Source organism: Oryza brachyantha, chromosome 3 (assembly GCF_000231095.2).
Source record: "Oryza brachyantha chromosome 3, ObraRS2, whole genome shotgun sequence".
Taxonomy (NCBI): Eukaryota; Viridiplantae; Streptophyta; class Magnoliopsida; order Poales; family Poaceae; genus Oryza; species Oryza brachyantha.
Window position 1 is genome coordinate 29460955 of NC_023165.2, and position 15585 is coordinate 29476539.

The window sequence follows — 15585 nt, forward strand, 5'->3', positions numbered from 1 at the left end:
ATGGCGGGCGAGTCCATGTTGGGACTCAAAAGAGTACCTTTAGCTGTTATCCTGGGCCAAGAAAATTGGACGAATGATATCTTGCTAGCAGGGGCGGAGCTAATTTGTTTGTGGGGGCTCCCAGGAACCCTATCTAGAAAACTTTTTACCTAAAGTTCATTTATTTGCACCATATATACGCCTCTCTAATCCAAACAAAAGCATATGACATAATCACATGGTTCAAAGTACGAAGAAAAAGTGAGTGGCACCCCTCTCTATTTCGTTTAGCTTCGCCCCTGCTTTCTAACTGCTTAATCTGCTACGTACATGACAACTTCCACCTTTATTTGGTAACTTCACGGGGATCACGGATGGTCCTCTTGTTTTTGGTGATGCCACTGCTTACGATGGCCTTCGTCTTGCTACCCTTGACCCTCATGATCTTGCAGCAGCCCTTGTCCACCGGTGCCATTATGGACCTGAGTGAAGCAGGTGACAATGGCTCTGCTTGCCTGCTTGTAGCGCTGCAAATATTTTTTATGGAGAACGACTACCGTACGGAATTCCGCTGCAGTACAGGATAATTAAAACAGATCGTCATCCACATATCTGTCAGCGTCTGGACATTGTCTGTCTCCACGCGCTCTTGCCGTAACATGCCGCACCGTCCGAACGGCGCCGTTCGGTAGGTTTTCTATTTTGTTTTTAATATTTTCCATCAAAATTAAAGCAGAATCATTATTACTGCGCATATATAGTATCACGCTCCTCCGTTGATGCAGCCAGCTGGTAGATGTAGGTAAAAATAACGTCCTGCATAAGATTAGCCATTGTTTAAATATCTTAAGAAGAACTTTATCAATTTAGCAATGTCAACTTAGAGCAAGACTAATAATATAACTAACAAGCTCGCTATAAGACTCTTTATAGTTTTTTTATAGCCCACTCATTTAATGGTTAGCTCTTCATCTCTAATACATGATCCACATGTCTCTCTCACATGGTATCTTGATTCTTGTGCCTGAGCTGGCTATAATAGCCAGCTTCTCCTCTCTCATCTCTTCTTAGCTCGCTTATAGTCAGCTATTATACTTGCTCTTAGTGCATGCATCCACTGGCACTAATAAAAGAGCACCGATATCATAGTCGTTTTTCTTTAATCGAAGTCTCTCTCTCTCAAAAAAAAAAAAAAGAACTAGCTAGCATGCAGCCGCGCCGGCCATCGTGGAACCAAGAAAGGAACTAGCATGCATGCATGTGAGAGAGAGAGGATCGATCGGATCTCGAGGTAAGTTAAGAGTTGATCGAATTAATACAGTAACGGCGCAAGAGTTCAAACAACATACTAATTAACATTCCTACTTGAATATATACTCAACTGGAAGATGGCTAGCTAGCTAGCTAGCTTCATAATTCCTTCTTTCTTGGCTGACTTTCTCTTCACATCATGCATATGATCGATGCAGATTGATGGTGCCACTAAACTATGGTGACTGGTTTGAAGTCTTAGTTTTTCTCTCTTTTCAGAAAGAAGAATTAACAAACAGGATGGATGGATGCATGCATCCCAAAAGCTATCAATATATAAGCATTCAAATGACATAGCCATGGTTGGTTGATTCTGATAATGACGTTGAATTAATTTCATTTTATCTTTTGCCGTAGGCTGTAGCAGCATTGGGTTCATTTGACTTTCGGAGCCCATTGTAATTAACCTTGCTATTTCTTGAATGGCCAATTTTACCATTTTTAAAAAAGTGTATAGAGGTACCATATCTTCTATTGTAAAATTTAATATTTTCAGTTCCTCTGTAACTCAAGATACCAATTTACTATAATTTTGACCATAAATTTTGTTATGTAGAGGTACTTTCTCAAAAATAATAAATATGTCCTTCTTGAATTATCATGTGCGACAATCATCTTCAACTATGCCTATACAATACAACCTCCGTCCTAAAATAAACGAATTTCTGCGTTTTTGTTTAGAATTTTTGACTCTTCGTTTTATTTGAAATTTTTTTATGATTAATATTTTTATTGTTACTACATGATAAAACATGGATAGTACTTTATGTGTGACTAATTTTTTTCAATTTTTTAATAAATTTTTAAAATAAGACGGATGGTCAAACGTTCGATCTACAAAACTCAGAAATCCTCTTTTTTTGGGACGGAGTAGTAGACGTATGGACTCTCCACGCCATAAGGGCATTCCCAACCCAATGACTAGGATGGTGTCCATAACATTAAATAAGTTGCCATCTAGAATGAAAAATGATGTGGCAAGTGAATAAATGAGAAAAGAAAATGAAACCATGTCTTGCATGAGACATGGTTTCTACACAACATTTAAGATATCATGTGAGATAAGTAGCATTAAATTGAAGTATGGAATAGTGGTGTTTGCATTGGAAGAGTAGCGTCTAGCACTAGTTTTTTGATGATGTGGAGCTGATAGAAACTATATCTAGTGTTATGGGTTGGAAAAGCCCTAATGTTGGATGCCATCTTCCCGAAGAATCTGCATTCTGCACTTGTGACTGGAAACTTAAAGCGTGTTGTGTCTGCTATGTTCGAACCAATCCACGAGGACAGGAGGACCATGAATAAGTATAACTAAGACATTCAAAATGCACGCGAGATGTACGAAATGACGAATGACATCTTTCTATAGCTGCTTAATCTGCTATGATCGAACATGACAACTTCCACCTTTATTTGGTAACTGCATGGGGATCACGGATGGTCCTCTTGTTTTTGGTGATATGATGCCACTGCTTCTGCCCGGCCCGGCGCCACGTACGTACGATGGCCTTCATCCTCCTACCCGCCCTTGAGCTTCATGATCTTGCGGCAGCCCTTGTTCACCGGTGCTATGATGGACTTTGAGTCAAGCAGGGCTGCTTGTAGCGCTGCAAATTTTTTTTTTGATGTTTTCCATCAAAATTAAAGCATAATCATGCATTATTACTGCGCATATATAGTATATATCACGCTCCTCCGTTGATGCAGCCAGCTGCTGGTAGATGTACTTAAAAATATCCTGCATAAGTTTAGCTATTTTTAAATATTTTTAGGAAGAACTCTATCAATTTAGCAATGTCAACTTAGTGCATGCATCCACTGGCACTAATAAAAGAGCACCGATATCATAGTCGTTTTTCTTTAATCGAAGTCTCTCTCTCTCTCAAAAAAAAAAAAGGAACTAGCATGCAGCCGCGCCGGCCATCGTGGAACCAAGAAAGGAGCTAGCATGCATGCACGTGAGAGATCGAGAGAGGATCGATCGGATGTCGAGGTGAGTTAAGAGTTGATCGAATTAATACAGTATCGGCGCAAGAGTTCAAACAACAAACTGATTAATATTCCTACTTGAATATATACTCAGCTTGGAAGATGTCTTGCTAGCTAGCTAGCTTCATAATTCCTTCTTTCTTGGCTGACTTTCTCTTCACATCATGCACGATCGATGCAGATGCAGATGGTGCCACTAAACTATGTGACTGGTTTGAAGTCTTAGTTTTTCTCTTTTCAGAAAGAAGAATTAACAAACAGGATGGATGGATATGCATCCCAATTCCCAAAAGCTAGCACTATATAAGCAGACCACCAGGTATAGCTCCAATTCTGAGCAAGCTCTCAAACCCCTATATATATCTATCTATCTCGATCACACTAATATACTGCAGGAGAAGATCGGAGAGCATGCAAACTCACAGTAGTTGCCTGCCTAGCTTGATCATATCCTAGCTCATCTGTTTCATCGATCGATCGATCCCTCTATCATATCGTTGTGTGAAGGAGAGAGAGAGAGAGGGAGAGAGAGGGAGATGGCGGCATTCGTGAAGGACGGCCTGTCGTCAATACTGGAATCGGCGAGAGAGACCGGAGATGAGCTCGAGGGAATGCCGACGACACAAAGTATGTCCCGGAAAAATTTCTTCGCATTTTTACTGACGTTGAAACTGTCGGCCATCTTCCTAGTGGCCGGCCTCTTCATGGCCCCCATCGTCTGCACCCATGGCATCTTTCTGTGGCCCATGATCGCCATCGCCCTCTTCCTCATGCTCGTCCTCGTCCTCGGCTGCCTGGGCCACATGCTCGACAACGTCTGCCTCTGCGGCTGTCATCTTCTCGGCGTGTTCATCGCCATCGTCGCCCTCCTCGGCTTCGTCATCTTCGGCTACGTCGCCGTTGGAGGCGTCGACCTTGGCTCACGAAAGGTCCTCGAGTACAGGCTCGAGGACTACAGCGGGTGGCTCAGGGATCGTGTGGCTGACCCGCGTTACTGGGCGGCAACCAGTGCGTGCATCCGCGATAGGAATGTCTGTTTCGCCGTGAAGCAACCAGCAGCCATGGTGCACGGCCCAAAGACCGGCGTGTTCGTCCTCCGCCAGCTATCGTCGTACCAAGGGCCGGCCAAGGAACGCCGGATCCATGCCGGCCTTCAACAAATGTCGCCAATTGAGGTACCGCTTTTTCTCGGGTTATGAATATTAATTTTACAACTTATAGTCAGCCTAAGCAAAATCTCTTTTTTACTCCATTGGCATTCCTCTGTCAATTGTAACCTCGCCTTAATTATAACTGAATACTGCTGCAGTATGGATGCTGCAAGCCACCATCATCATGTGCATTCACATCTGTGAATGGGACGACGACACCCACATCAACACCTGCTGACCCTGCCGTTGTAACCAACGGGGATTGCAGCAGGTGGAGCGACGACGAGGAAACGCTCTGCTTCCGGTGTGACTCATGCAAGGCAAGCTTCCTCGACGACACCAAGAAAGCATGGAATAACTTTGCCTGGATTCCCATTATCGGCTTCATCATGCTCATTGCTACATACTGTTGGCGGATGGAATGACCCGTTATGGGATATGAAATTATTTGAAGCCGTTGCATGTACCAAAAGACATCTGCTTGTGGTCAATCCAAGGAATGGTATTTGTTATGTTGTAACTCAAATGTTGAATCACCCACTATTTTCATGGACACTCAAAGAGAGTATATTAATCTATTTTATATTTTTTAATAATTAAAAATTAATTAATTATGTACTAATATATTGCTACGTTTTTCGTGCCGGATAACTAACCCCAAATTTTGCCATGCCGAACCTGGTCAGGTGGTCTGGTACCAATGTCCAATGTAGGATTTTAGCTAAGGGTATGCCCGTCTAAAAAATATTAAATACAGTTTGATAAATCCATTTAAGAAAATTTATAATAATTATAAAATTGACAATATGATACGATATATATACACTAAATAACACACTTTATATTCATATGAGTTTTTTTAGAGATAAACACACACTTATATATATCGAACATGAAGCGCATGATATGCCGGGACATACCGTACCCTCTAGCTACGCCCCTGGCTCGGATGACCTGGTAACAACCGTCTCGGATAAAAGCTTACTGTCAATGTTTGTGACACTGAAACGACATTATAACCCAGCGTGACAGGTACGTTCTGACGTTCAGCTTCCGAATGATTTTTATAATAATTTTTTGACACGGTTTATTTTTTAAAAAAAAGTTTTTGAAAATTAAGAGCAAAATTTTGGGATACATGTTACGCGAGGATCGGCTCGAGTAGATAGAGCTTCCTCAATCTCCTGTACGTAGTTAATTACTAGAGCAATTGTACCATCTCGAGAAGGTACCAGAGGTATCACTATTTTCTACGTAAAATTTAGTACCTCTTAATACGTTAAGTATCAGAAGGTAGCAAATTTTACATAGAAAAGAGTGGTACCTCACGGTACCTTCTCAAGGATGAGAAAAAAACTCTAATTACTACGCACTGTACATATATAGTTGCAGGCCTTTCTAAAGTGAGCTTTAGATAAGCCAATTAGCCCTACGTAAAACAATAAAGATGATTAATATATGATTAATAAATATTAAAAATTTAAAAAATTGATGTTTGATTTATTTTAAAAATAACTTTCATGTGAAAAAAATCATATGAAATAGCAGTTTAAAAACACATATTAACGAAAATAAAGAATTGGTTAAGTCTAAAAGACCGAAAAGAAAGAGCCCCCATCTTCGGCGTGCTCTTCGGATCCACCGGCTCACTAAACTACTCCTAGCTGATCTAAAGCCTTAATAAGTCAAGTCTTTCTTTTAAGAAAGAAAAATAACATACTCCATTTGATACTAAAATATTTGTAACTTAATTAATACTTACATATGCACCATTAAAGTATTGCTCCCTCCATCCAAAAACAAATGTTTTTAGCTACATCATCATTTTAACTAATCACAAGCATTCCCCGTTTAATTTTCTCATCTACGGGTCTTCTCTCAAACAACTACAACATTTCTCTAATCATTCTCACGTATTTTTTAATCCTTATAAATAAATATAGAAATGATTTATTTTATAACAGATACATTATATTTTAACGAAAGAAATAGATGACTTCAGGAGCACTAAGATGGCATCGGATAAGCACAGTTACAGGAAATTAAACAGGTGCTAACCCTAGACTTCTTGACGCGATGCCGCAACTAAACTATGGTGACTGGTTCACAGTCTTTGTATCAAGTCATTGTTTTTCTTGTCTCAACAGAAAAATAGTAAAGACGACTCCAAAGTCCAAACAACTAGGATTGATGCAGATCCGGCCACTTGAGCTACACGACTGTTAATTAATTAGTTCCCGAAAGAAATATATAAGCAGAGCAGCTCTAGCTAGCTTCTTCTAGGCCAGCAACTCTGAAAAATCCTAGCTAGCTAGCTCACTTCTTTCATCCCGGCCTCAGTTTTGGAGCGAGCGAGCGAGAGAGCTGTGTCGTCGGAGACGAAGTTGATCAGAATGCCGTCACGACGTCGTCGTCGTCAGTCATCACAAGAGCGGGCGACAAATGTGATGGCCACCATTACAACGGTGCTAGGGGTACCGCTGGCACTGCTGCTGGTTGGCACCAAGAACACTCCCGAGGTTTGCAACCGCGGCGTCTTTTCGGGGCCAACCATCGCAATCGGCCTCTTCCTCCTGGCCATCAACATCTTGGGTTTCTGCTGCCGGAAGCACGGCGAGGGCACCCTCCACGGCTGCCACTCCGTCGGCTCGTCCATTGCGATCCTCGCCATCGTCGGCTTCGTCGTCTTCGGCTATGTTGCCGTCGGAGGCATCGACCTCGGCTCTCTGACGGTCCGCACCTACAAACTCGATGACTACGGTGGGTGGCTCAGGGGTCGCGTGGACGACCCGCGGTACTGGGCAACAACCAGTGCGTGCCTCCGTGACGATAAACATGTATGCGATGGCGTGAGGGTGAGGCAGCCGGTGATACTACACAACCCAAGATCCGGCATGCTCGTCCGCGAGCTATCCTCCTATCAAGGCCCGGTGAAGGAATACCGTGTAATGTTGCCAATCGAGGTACACACTCTCCTAGCTACTAGCCCGCACTTTAATTCCACGGCTTTTTTATCATCCTTAAAAAGTACCTCCGTTTCATAATGTAATGTGTTTGATTTTTTTTTGTCTATAATGTTTGACTATTTGACTTATTAAAAGAATTATGAAAATATCATTTATTTTGCTTGTGACTTACTTTATTATCAAAAGAATTTTAACTACAACTTATTATATTTGTACTAAACTTTTGAATAAGACGAATGGTTAAATATTACAACCAACAAAGTCAAACATCTTATATTATGAAACGGAGGTAGTACAAATTTTTCTCTTCATTCTATATTATAAGACTGTCTGATCTTGACTAGATTTATATATGTGCTAATGAATTGAGACATATCTCTATACTAAACATATATACATATTTATATATGGATAAATTTAGACGATCTCAAAAAATCTTACAATATAGAACGGATGTAATATTTTCCATTCCTATACTCTTCCTGTACGTGGTTCGTTATGTTGAGTACTATCTTCGTCCCATAATAACTTTATTTTTCAATTTTTTGTGTCCAACGTTTGACGATTCGTCTTATTTAAAAAATTTATATAAAACTTTAAAAAAATTAGTCACGCCTAAAGTACTATTCATGTTTTACCATCTAGTAACAATAAAAAACATTAATCACAAAAAAACTCAAATAAGATGAAGAGTCAAAATATTGTATGTAAAAACTAAAAAATAAACTTATTATGGAACAGAGGCAGTAGTATGTCCTCCCTCCCTCTAGGAAAATGTGGCACTCTCCAATCGCAAATCACTGCAATAAGGTTACCTGTGAGTGTGCAATACGGTAAAGAATCTCAATTGATTTCATTCATCTATCACGTACTTGGAACCTCACCACGAGTAAACTGAATACCGCAGGTTGGATGCTGCATGCCACCACGATCATGTGCATCCACATATATGAATGGGACGGCGCAGACAGCAACACCAAGCCCAAGCGTCGCCCCTGCCGCCATGGTAACCAACGATGACTGCAGCAGGTGGAGCAACGACGAAGAAACACTCTGCTTCCAGTGTGACTCATGCAAGGCAGTCTTCCTCGACGACACCAAGAAGGCCTGGAATGCCTTTGCTGGGATTCCCATTATCTGTTTGATCATCCTCATTTGTACATGTTCATGTTGTCCTAGGAATCTGGATTAATGATATATATATATTGTAGTCCGTCTTGGAGTTGGAGATTATCTTTTCATTATTTTGTAAAACTGTATTTTGCCAAGACTGCACCACTGTTTCCTAATTATTAAAACACGCCGTTCCTATTTTAAACAAGTAAATTGTAGTTTGGATCATTTTCCATTATCAACGTTTCGTTGTAGACCATCTTTGCCCAATCGTTTGAACTAGTTAAGTTTATGTTTGTTGCACTTTGAACCACCATAAATAATTTTGGTGAGACCGATGCTTGTTCTTTTGTTGAAATAAGATGGAAAATAAAAGTTGAATGAATATCTGATTTTTTTATAGCTATTTAAAAATGACGAACTAATTAACTACTATAAAGTTAAAAAATCAATCTAGAAAGATAAGATAAGTCGATGAACTTCTATACAGTAACTTAAAATAATAGACAACTTAGCAGTTACGTCACTGGAAACATGGAATGTAGATGAGTTCATTGTTTCCAAAACTTCGTCCAGAAATAAAAAAAAGGAACTATTTGGAAATTCGTCCCAAAAATGGAGAATCCGTCGTTCCAAAATGAGAAACCATTTAGGTGTCGGTCCGACCTTATCATGACACATTGTTGCTCCCTCAGTGTTAGAGGCAACGCTAGTCGAAAATATGACCAGGCTTATCTCTATCGCATAGCATGATAAATTATGGTTTGAAATAGTGTTTTAGTAAAGATTTTAGTAATTTTATCGAGGTCTTTTGAGCACAACGAACAGGGCTAGCTCTGCCCGGGCTCATTGTGCTCTGCCTACTTTCATCACACTAAAGCTACCAAAATTCTTCGTTGAATTGATTTCTTTCCTACAAGTCCTAAAGTGGTCTATCGTCGTTCCAAAAATTCATGGAACATGTTCTGTCCTTGAAAGCAATGTTCTGAAGAGCTGTATCCCTTCTGCAACATACATTTTATAACCGATGTTTCATGTCCCACGTTTGATCCATTGGATCAAAAAGTGTGGAGTATAATTTAGAGCAGTTTGAAAATTTTAATTACGTGCAAAAGCCAAAGAAAAAAAAACAGAGAAGAATGAACGCATTCTCAAGATTTAATCACACGAACCTGCCTGCCATCGTAGATCGAACCAACAAGCACGTGCATGCACGTGAGAGGCATCGATCGGATCTGGAGGAGAGCCGCCGCAAATTAGCACGATCGCTGCTGCCTCCGGTACGCATCGTCCAAGCTTTCAGTTGCCCGTAAAATATTACCCACTCCGTTTTCTTTCTTTTAACAGGGTTGACTTTTAAATTTAATTATTCGTTTTATTTAAAAATTTATATAAATTATAAGGTATACTTAAAGAATCTTTAGTAATAATTTAAATTAAAATAAAATAGTTAATAATTATATATTTTTTAATAAGATAAATATTTAAATTTGGATTTTATTATGAGCCGTTTGTTGCTTTAGATCCAAAAGATCTAATTTTATTATACTTAGGTGCAGTAGAAATTTTATAAGATAAAATTAAAACTAAAATTATAACATTACGATAATTTGTGTGTCATATATTATGCTAAAATAGATGGATTGGTAAACACTATCTCCGTTTCATAATGTAAGATGTTTGACTTTTTTAGTTGCAACATTACACCATTCATCTTATTCAAAAAAATTTAGTACAAATAGAAAAAATAATAAGTCATACGTAAAATTCTTTTGATAATAAAGTAAGTCACATATAAAATAAATGATATTTTCATAACTTTTTGAATAAGATAAATGGTTAAATATTACAAGAAAAAAATCAAACATCTTACGTTATGACGTAACAAAGGAAGCATATATTATCAAAGGTTTTAATAAAATATTTAATATACTTATTAAGAATATATAGTTAGATTTATATTTACTACGTTACTACCGCTAGGCCGCCACCGGTGTAAATTAAGTGCCATAACATTACGATACAAAAGTCAAAAGTCAAAAGAAAAAGAGAGGGAGTTCGAGTAAATTAAGCAACCATGCATGCACGGGGAGATGACGTCATGGCGACTCTTATCTCCGACGTGCAATGCAAGTACGTACGCACCGTGGTTACCGGCGGTGACAACTAAACTATGACGACTGGTATCAAGTCTTTGTATTTTCTTTTAAAACAGATGGCCTCTCTCTCTCTCTCTCTCTCAAAACTAAAAATTATTGGCCTCATGCATGGCTGTCGAGTAGGCGAGTCAGACGTTCCTACAGACCTGTCTAATAAACCCCATTTCAAATGACAACTTCAGTTGTTGACATTTAGATTAGGGCTTTCCCTACCCTCCACCAGAGAATGAATGGTAACCGGTTGTTTTGAAAGTCCTATTTGAGATAAAATATTATTATGATAAGTATATAATAATGTAAACGACGAAATTAAAAATCTATTTTTAAAACCTTAGATAATGAAATTATATGTAAAAAATTCTTTTACAAAAGAAATACACTGTTTAGCACATAGGCAAGTGTACGTGTAAAAGTTGAGAAAAAACTAAGAATAATATGAAAAAAACATAACATTGGAGGGTGAACGATATTTGCAAAAGAAAAATAATATGTGAATAAAACTTTTATATATGTATCTTTACCGATCTAAAAGTCAACGATGAAAAATAAACTACGAAGAAAAATCCTCAAAATCAACTAGAAATTTAAGATTAAAAATTCAAATTTTAGCTTACAACCATAAACAGAAGCGAAAAATGGTCTCTTAGTCTTCACGTGATGGTGTGACTAAACTGTAGTGACTGGTTCAAAGTCTTAGTATGAAGTGTTCTTTTCTTCGAAAAGGAAGAAACAAAACAAAAATAGAGATGGCTCCACGGAGCTAGGAGAGAGATGACTCTAGCTTCGAGGTGGTTCCCAAAAGCAAAATACTTGCTGCTATAAAGCTAGCTTGTGAGCAACGTATAGTACTACTCGATCTCTCTCAAAATTCGCAGTTGCCTCGTCTCTTAATCTCATCCCTGTGGCTAATTAATTAAGCAGCAGTTTTGTCGATCGATGGAGGCGGTAGAGAATGGGCTGGATGCAGCAGCGGACGGCCTGGAGACACTAGCGGAAGCAGTTGAAGAGGCGGCGGAGGTCAAGAGGATGCCGCCGATGCAGAGGATGGTGTGGAAACTCCGTTTCGCCTTCGTGATCACGTTCAAGGTGTCAGTCGTCTTCCTGGTGGCCGGCGCCATTGTAGGGCTCACTGCTTGCAGCCGCGGCATCATCTGGGGGCCCATGGTCGCCGTGGGTGTGCTCCTCACGATCAGCCTCATCCTCGGCTGCGGCGGCCTCAAGCACGACAGAGAGGGCCTCTACGACTGCTACCGCGCCGGCGTGCTCGTCGCCGTCGTGGCCCTCCTCGGCTACCTGATCTTGGCCTACGTCGCCGTCGGAGGCATCGACCTGACCGCGGTGAAGGAGCGCGAGTACAGCCTCGACGACTACGGCGGGTGGCTGAGGGCTCGCGTCGCTGACCCGCGCTACTGGGGAACGACGAGCGCGTGCATCCGCGACAGAAACACCTGCTTCGTCGTGAGGGAAGACGACAGCAGCATCTTCCTCCTCCGCCGTCAGCTATCCTCCTACCAAGGCCTCCAGGAGAACGAACGCCCTGTAATGTCGCCTATCCAGGTATGTACGTACTGCCTCCGGTCCGCCGTTGACTTTTTATATATGTTTGGCTATTTGTCTTATTTAATTTTCTTTTAAAAAAATATGTAAAGCTATATATACGCATAAAAGTATATTTAACAATAAATAAAATGATATAAAAATAATTAAATTTTTTGAATAAGACGAATGATCAGACTTGCATAAAAAAGTCAACGGCGTCAAATATTTAGAGACGGAGGTAGTAAATGCATACCACGTACGTCTTTTCTTTTTATTACACAAAGATAGATTCTATTTCTTAGTCCTTTGCCCATTTCTAATCCTCATATCGAGAAAAAAAATGTATCTTTAGAATATCTTAATCTACATGCTTCACGGTACTGTTTTCTTAACAATAAGGAACACTTTGATTTTTCAAATCCTCATCACCTACAACTCATATCCTCTACCATAATGACATTATCGTTACAACCACTAACATATGGGCCGGTAGAAATGTGAGGCATATATATAGATGTCCGTAATGAAACGACTGGGGATCTAAGCCTCCACCACTCAGGGACAGACACAACATTTTACCATGCCCCAAATTGATCCTATTCAAATTTTGGGCCATACACATGAAAGATGGTAAAATTAGATCAGTTTATATCTGCTTTATGTAGTAGGTACGTGATCTGCTTTATGTAGTAGGTACGTGATGAAGCATGCATGCACTCCATTTGTTTTAGTTCTAGAGCTGCCAGATTGCTTTTCTTTTTATTCCCCTGCTTAATGTATTTGGCAGTGATGATTCATTGATATTTAGTTCACTTCTTTCTTTGTTCATTGGATTCCTCTATCACTTGTAACCTCAAATTATAAGTTAATATTGCAGTCTGGATGCTGCAAGCCACCATCATCATGTGCTGCATTCACATATGCGAATGGCACGGCAACAACACCAGCTGCCTCTGCCATGGTAACCAACGCCGACTGCAGCAAATGGAGCAACGACGAAGAAACGCTGTGCTTCCAATGCGACTCATGCAAGGCAGGCTTCCTCGACGACACCAAGAAGGCGTGGAATGGCTTTGCCAAGATTCCCATTATCGGTTTGATGCTGCTCATTGTTGCATGCTATTGGAATATCAAATACCCATTATGGACATGAAATCTGAGCCATTCCATGTACCTAAATCCACCGCAGTTGGTTCCCTTGTTTCGTTTGTTTAACTCAAGAGCAGTTGTTCCATCCTTAAAAGAAGTACCATGAGGTATCACTGTTTTCTATGTAAAATTTAGGAGTTTTATTTCCATCCTTCTTTTTTACCTCAAGGTACCGGTGCCTCAAGGTACAAAATCATTTCTTACCGTTGGATCTAGCTAAGTAGGATGTGCACTCTTGGATCCAACGATCAGAAACAATTTGGTACCGCGAGATACCGGCACCTCACGGTACAAAAGAAAGGATGGGAGTAAAACTCAAAATTTGGGAGCTTTACTCTCATCCTTTATTTTGTACCGTGAGGTACTAAAATTCTTACTTGTGCTATCCACTCCACGATCAAGTTGATACTAAAATCCTGACTGTTGGTGATGATAGATCGAACGGTCACAATTGTATGGTTCCTCGAGGTACCAGCTTGATCGTGGGGTGACAGCACGAGTGAGGATATTATTACCTCGAGGTACTGGCGGTACAAAAGGAAAGATGAGAGTAAAACTCAAAATTTGGTACCTTAGATACTAGAAGGTACCAAATTTTATATAGAAAACAGTGGTACCTCATGATAACTCCTCAAGGATGGAAAAAATGCTGTTAACTCAAGTGTTGAATCACCTACTGTTTTGATGTTGACAATATTGAAAGAGGGTCTACGCATGTTAAATGATCATGATTTCATTCACACATCGTGGACATGCTTTACTTTTTCTTTTTGCAATTTTCTTTTGAAAATATTTTGTATGTTTTAATGAGACCAAATTCGGATGAGCCTCAGGGGTCATTGTTTGTTTTTTTTTATAAAAAACAAACAAATGATATATTTGCAAACGGAAATAATATGTGATAAAATTTTTATATACGTGTTCTTAGCGATTTAAAAGCAAATGATAGAAAAAAAATGTGATTAAAAACATAAAATAAACTTTAAATTTAAAGTTAAAAATTTATATATTACTGGTCTGACTTAAAAGCATGGAAAATCAACTCCGTCAGTTTAGAAAGTACCACTTAGCTACATGAAGATGATAGCTTCATGCTTGCTACTGCCTCGGGTAGTCCAGGCCGTCGTGCTTTTCGAATTCGCCGGCATACGTACGTACCTTGGCTGCTGCCTCCGGTCTCATCTAACTACGTCATTGGTTGGCTAGCTAGTTTCTTTTTTCTGAAAAAGAAGAAAATTAAAACAAAACTCCCAGAGAGGAGCAGCCAGTTGGCCACGAGGTTTCATTTATCCCAGAGGAGCAGCGCGATTATCAGCGATCGATAATCATGTGAAAATCGTGCGAATTTGAATCTCATTTTTTTCTTTAAGAAAAGCGTCACAATTTCCGTAGGGATAATCATGCAAAAATAATGCGAATTTAGCATGATAATCATACAATTTCCTACGATAATCAGGAACGATTTTACATATGAGAACATGCATGATAATCGGAATAATAACCCCTTATCGCGCAACATGCTATCTAATAATTTTTTCCAATTTAAATCACGTCAAATCACTCCGAGGCCTCTTTTGATTAATTCACGTCCTTGTAAAAAATATTCACCACTATATCATCAGTTGTTTAAAAAAAAGAAAAAAAAACTATCATCAGATACGCGCGACAATCGCAGATTCGCAGACAGTGCTCGGCCACCGATAAGGAGCGGTTGAAGAGCATCCAAATTTGGTCATCTATATCTTCATTTGGATGATCATCTAAAACACTTTTATCCTTCGTATCCTTTTGTATTTCAGCAGATCATCTATATATGATATTCTCTATATCTATTTGGAGGATTGGAGAGAGAACATCTAAATATAAATGTTCTCTCCTAATATGGATGACATCTAAAAATAGATGATGAGATAGATGTTCTGCTGGAGCTCAACTTTTATTCTTCATTCTCTATTTCTAGAATCTATTTCTAGGATAGATGAGCTGTTGGGGATACTCTAAAGTCAGGCGCGTTCCCTACATTAAGAACGGGGACTTTAATTGGGCGCTCATCTCCAGGCCCCTTCACGTGATGCCGCCACTAATTAAACTATGATGACTATTAATTCCAAGTCTTTCTATCTAGGTCTTTGTTTTTTTTTCTTTCTAGAACGTACGTACAGAGAAAAAAAGAAAGTAGATGTGTCTCCACGGAGCTGGGATGTAGGCCAGGCCAGCTTCAATTCTTCA

General features: G+C 39.6%; 3 protein-coding genes across 3 annotated transcripts; all 3 read left to right on the forward strand.

Moving 5' to 3' along the window:
• Positions 1–3815: 3815 nt before the first annotated feature.
• LOC102710011 (tetraspanin-3-like) lies at positions 3816–4855 on the forward strand. The gene is made up of 2 exons (XM_006651968.1): positions 3816–4454; positions 4589–4855. The coding sequence occupies exons 1-2, from the start codon at positions 3816–3818 to the stop codon at positions 4853–4855; spliced, it is 906 nt and encodes a 301-aa protein (XP_006652031.1).
• Positions 4856–6877: 2022 nt separating this feature from the next.
• On the forward strand, positions 6878–8588 carry LOC102710292 (tetraspanin-3-like). The gene is made up of 2 exons (XM_040521831.1): positions 6878–7393; positions 8304–8588. Exons 1-2 carry the CDS (start codon positions 6878–6880, stop codon positions 8586–8588), a joined length of 801 nt encoding a protein of 266 aa, XP_040377765.1.
• Positions 8589–11604: 3016 nt separating this feature from the next.
• LOC121053847 (tetraspanin-3-like) lies at positions 11605–13360 on the forward strand. The gene is made up of 2 exons (XM_040521832.1): positions 11605–12225; positions 13085–13360. The coding sequence occupies exons 1-2, from the start codon at positions 11605–11607 to the stop codon at positions 13358–13360; spliced, it is 897 nt and encodes a 298-aa protein (XP_040377766.1).
• The last annotated feature ends 2225 nt before the right edge of the window (positions 13361–15585 follow it).

Coding starts and splice junctions, on each gene's coding strand:
- LOC121053847 (XM_040521832.1), top strand. CDS start 11,605: ATGGAGGCGGTAGAGAATGGGCTGGATGCAGCAGCGGACGGCCTGGAG. Junction 12,226..13,084: donor CTGTAATGTCGCCTATCCAG/GTATGTACGTAC, acceptor TTAATATTGCAG/TCTGGATGCTGCAAGCCACC.
- LOC102710011 (XM_006651968.1), top strand. CDS start 3,816: ATGGCGGCATTCGTGAAGGACGGCCTGTCGTCAATACTGGAATCGGCG. Junction 4,455..4,588: donor AACAAATGTCGCCAATTGAG/GTACCGCTTTTT, acceptor ATACTGCTGCAG/TATGGATGCTGCAAGCCACC.
- LOC102710292 (XM_040521831.1), top strand. CDS start 6,878: ATGGCCACCATTACAACGGTGCTAGGGGTACCGCTGGCACTGCTGCTG. Junction 7,394..8,303: donor GTGTAATGTTGCCAATCGAG/GTACACACTCTC, acceptor TGAATACCGCAG/GTTGGATGCTGCATGCCACC.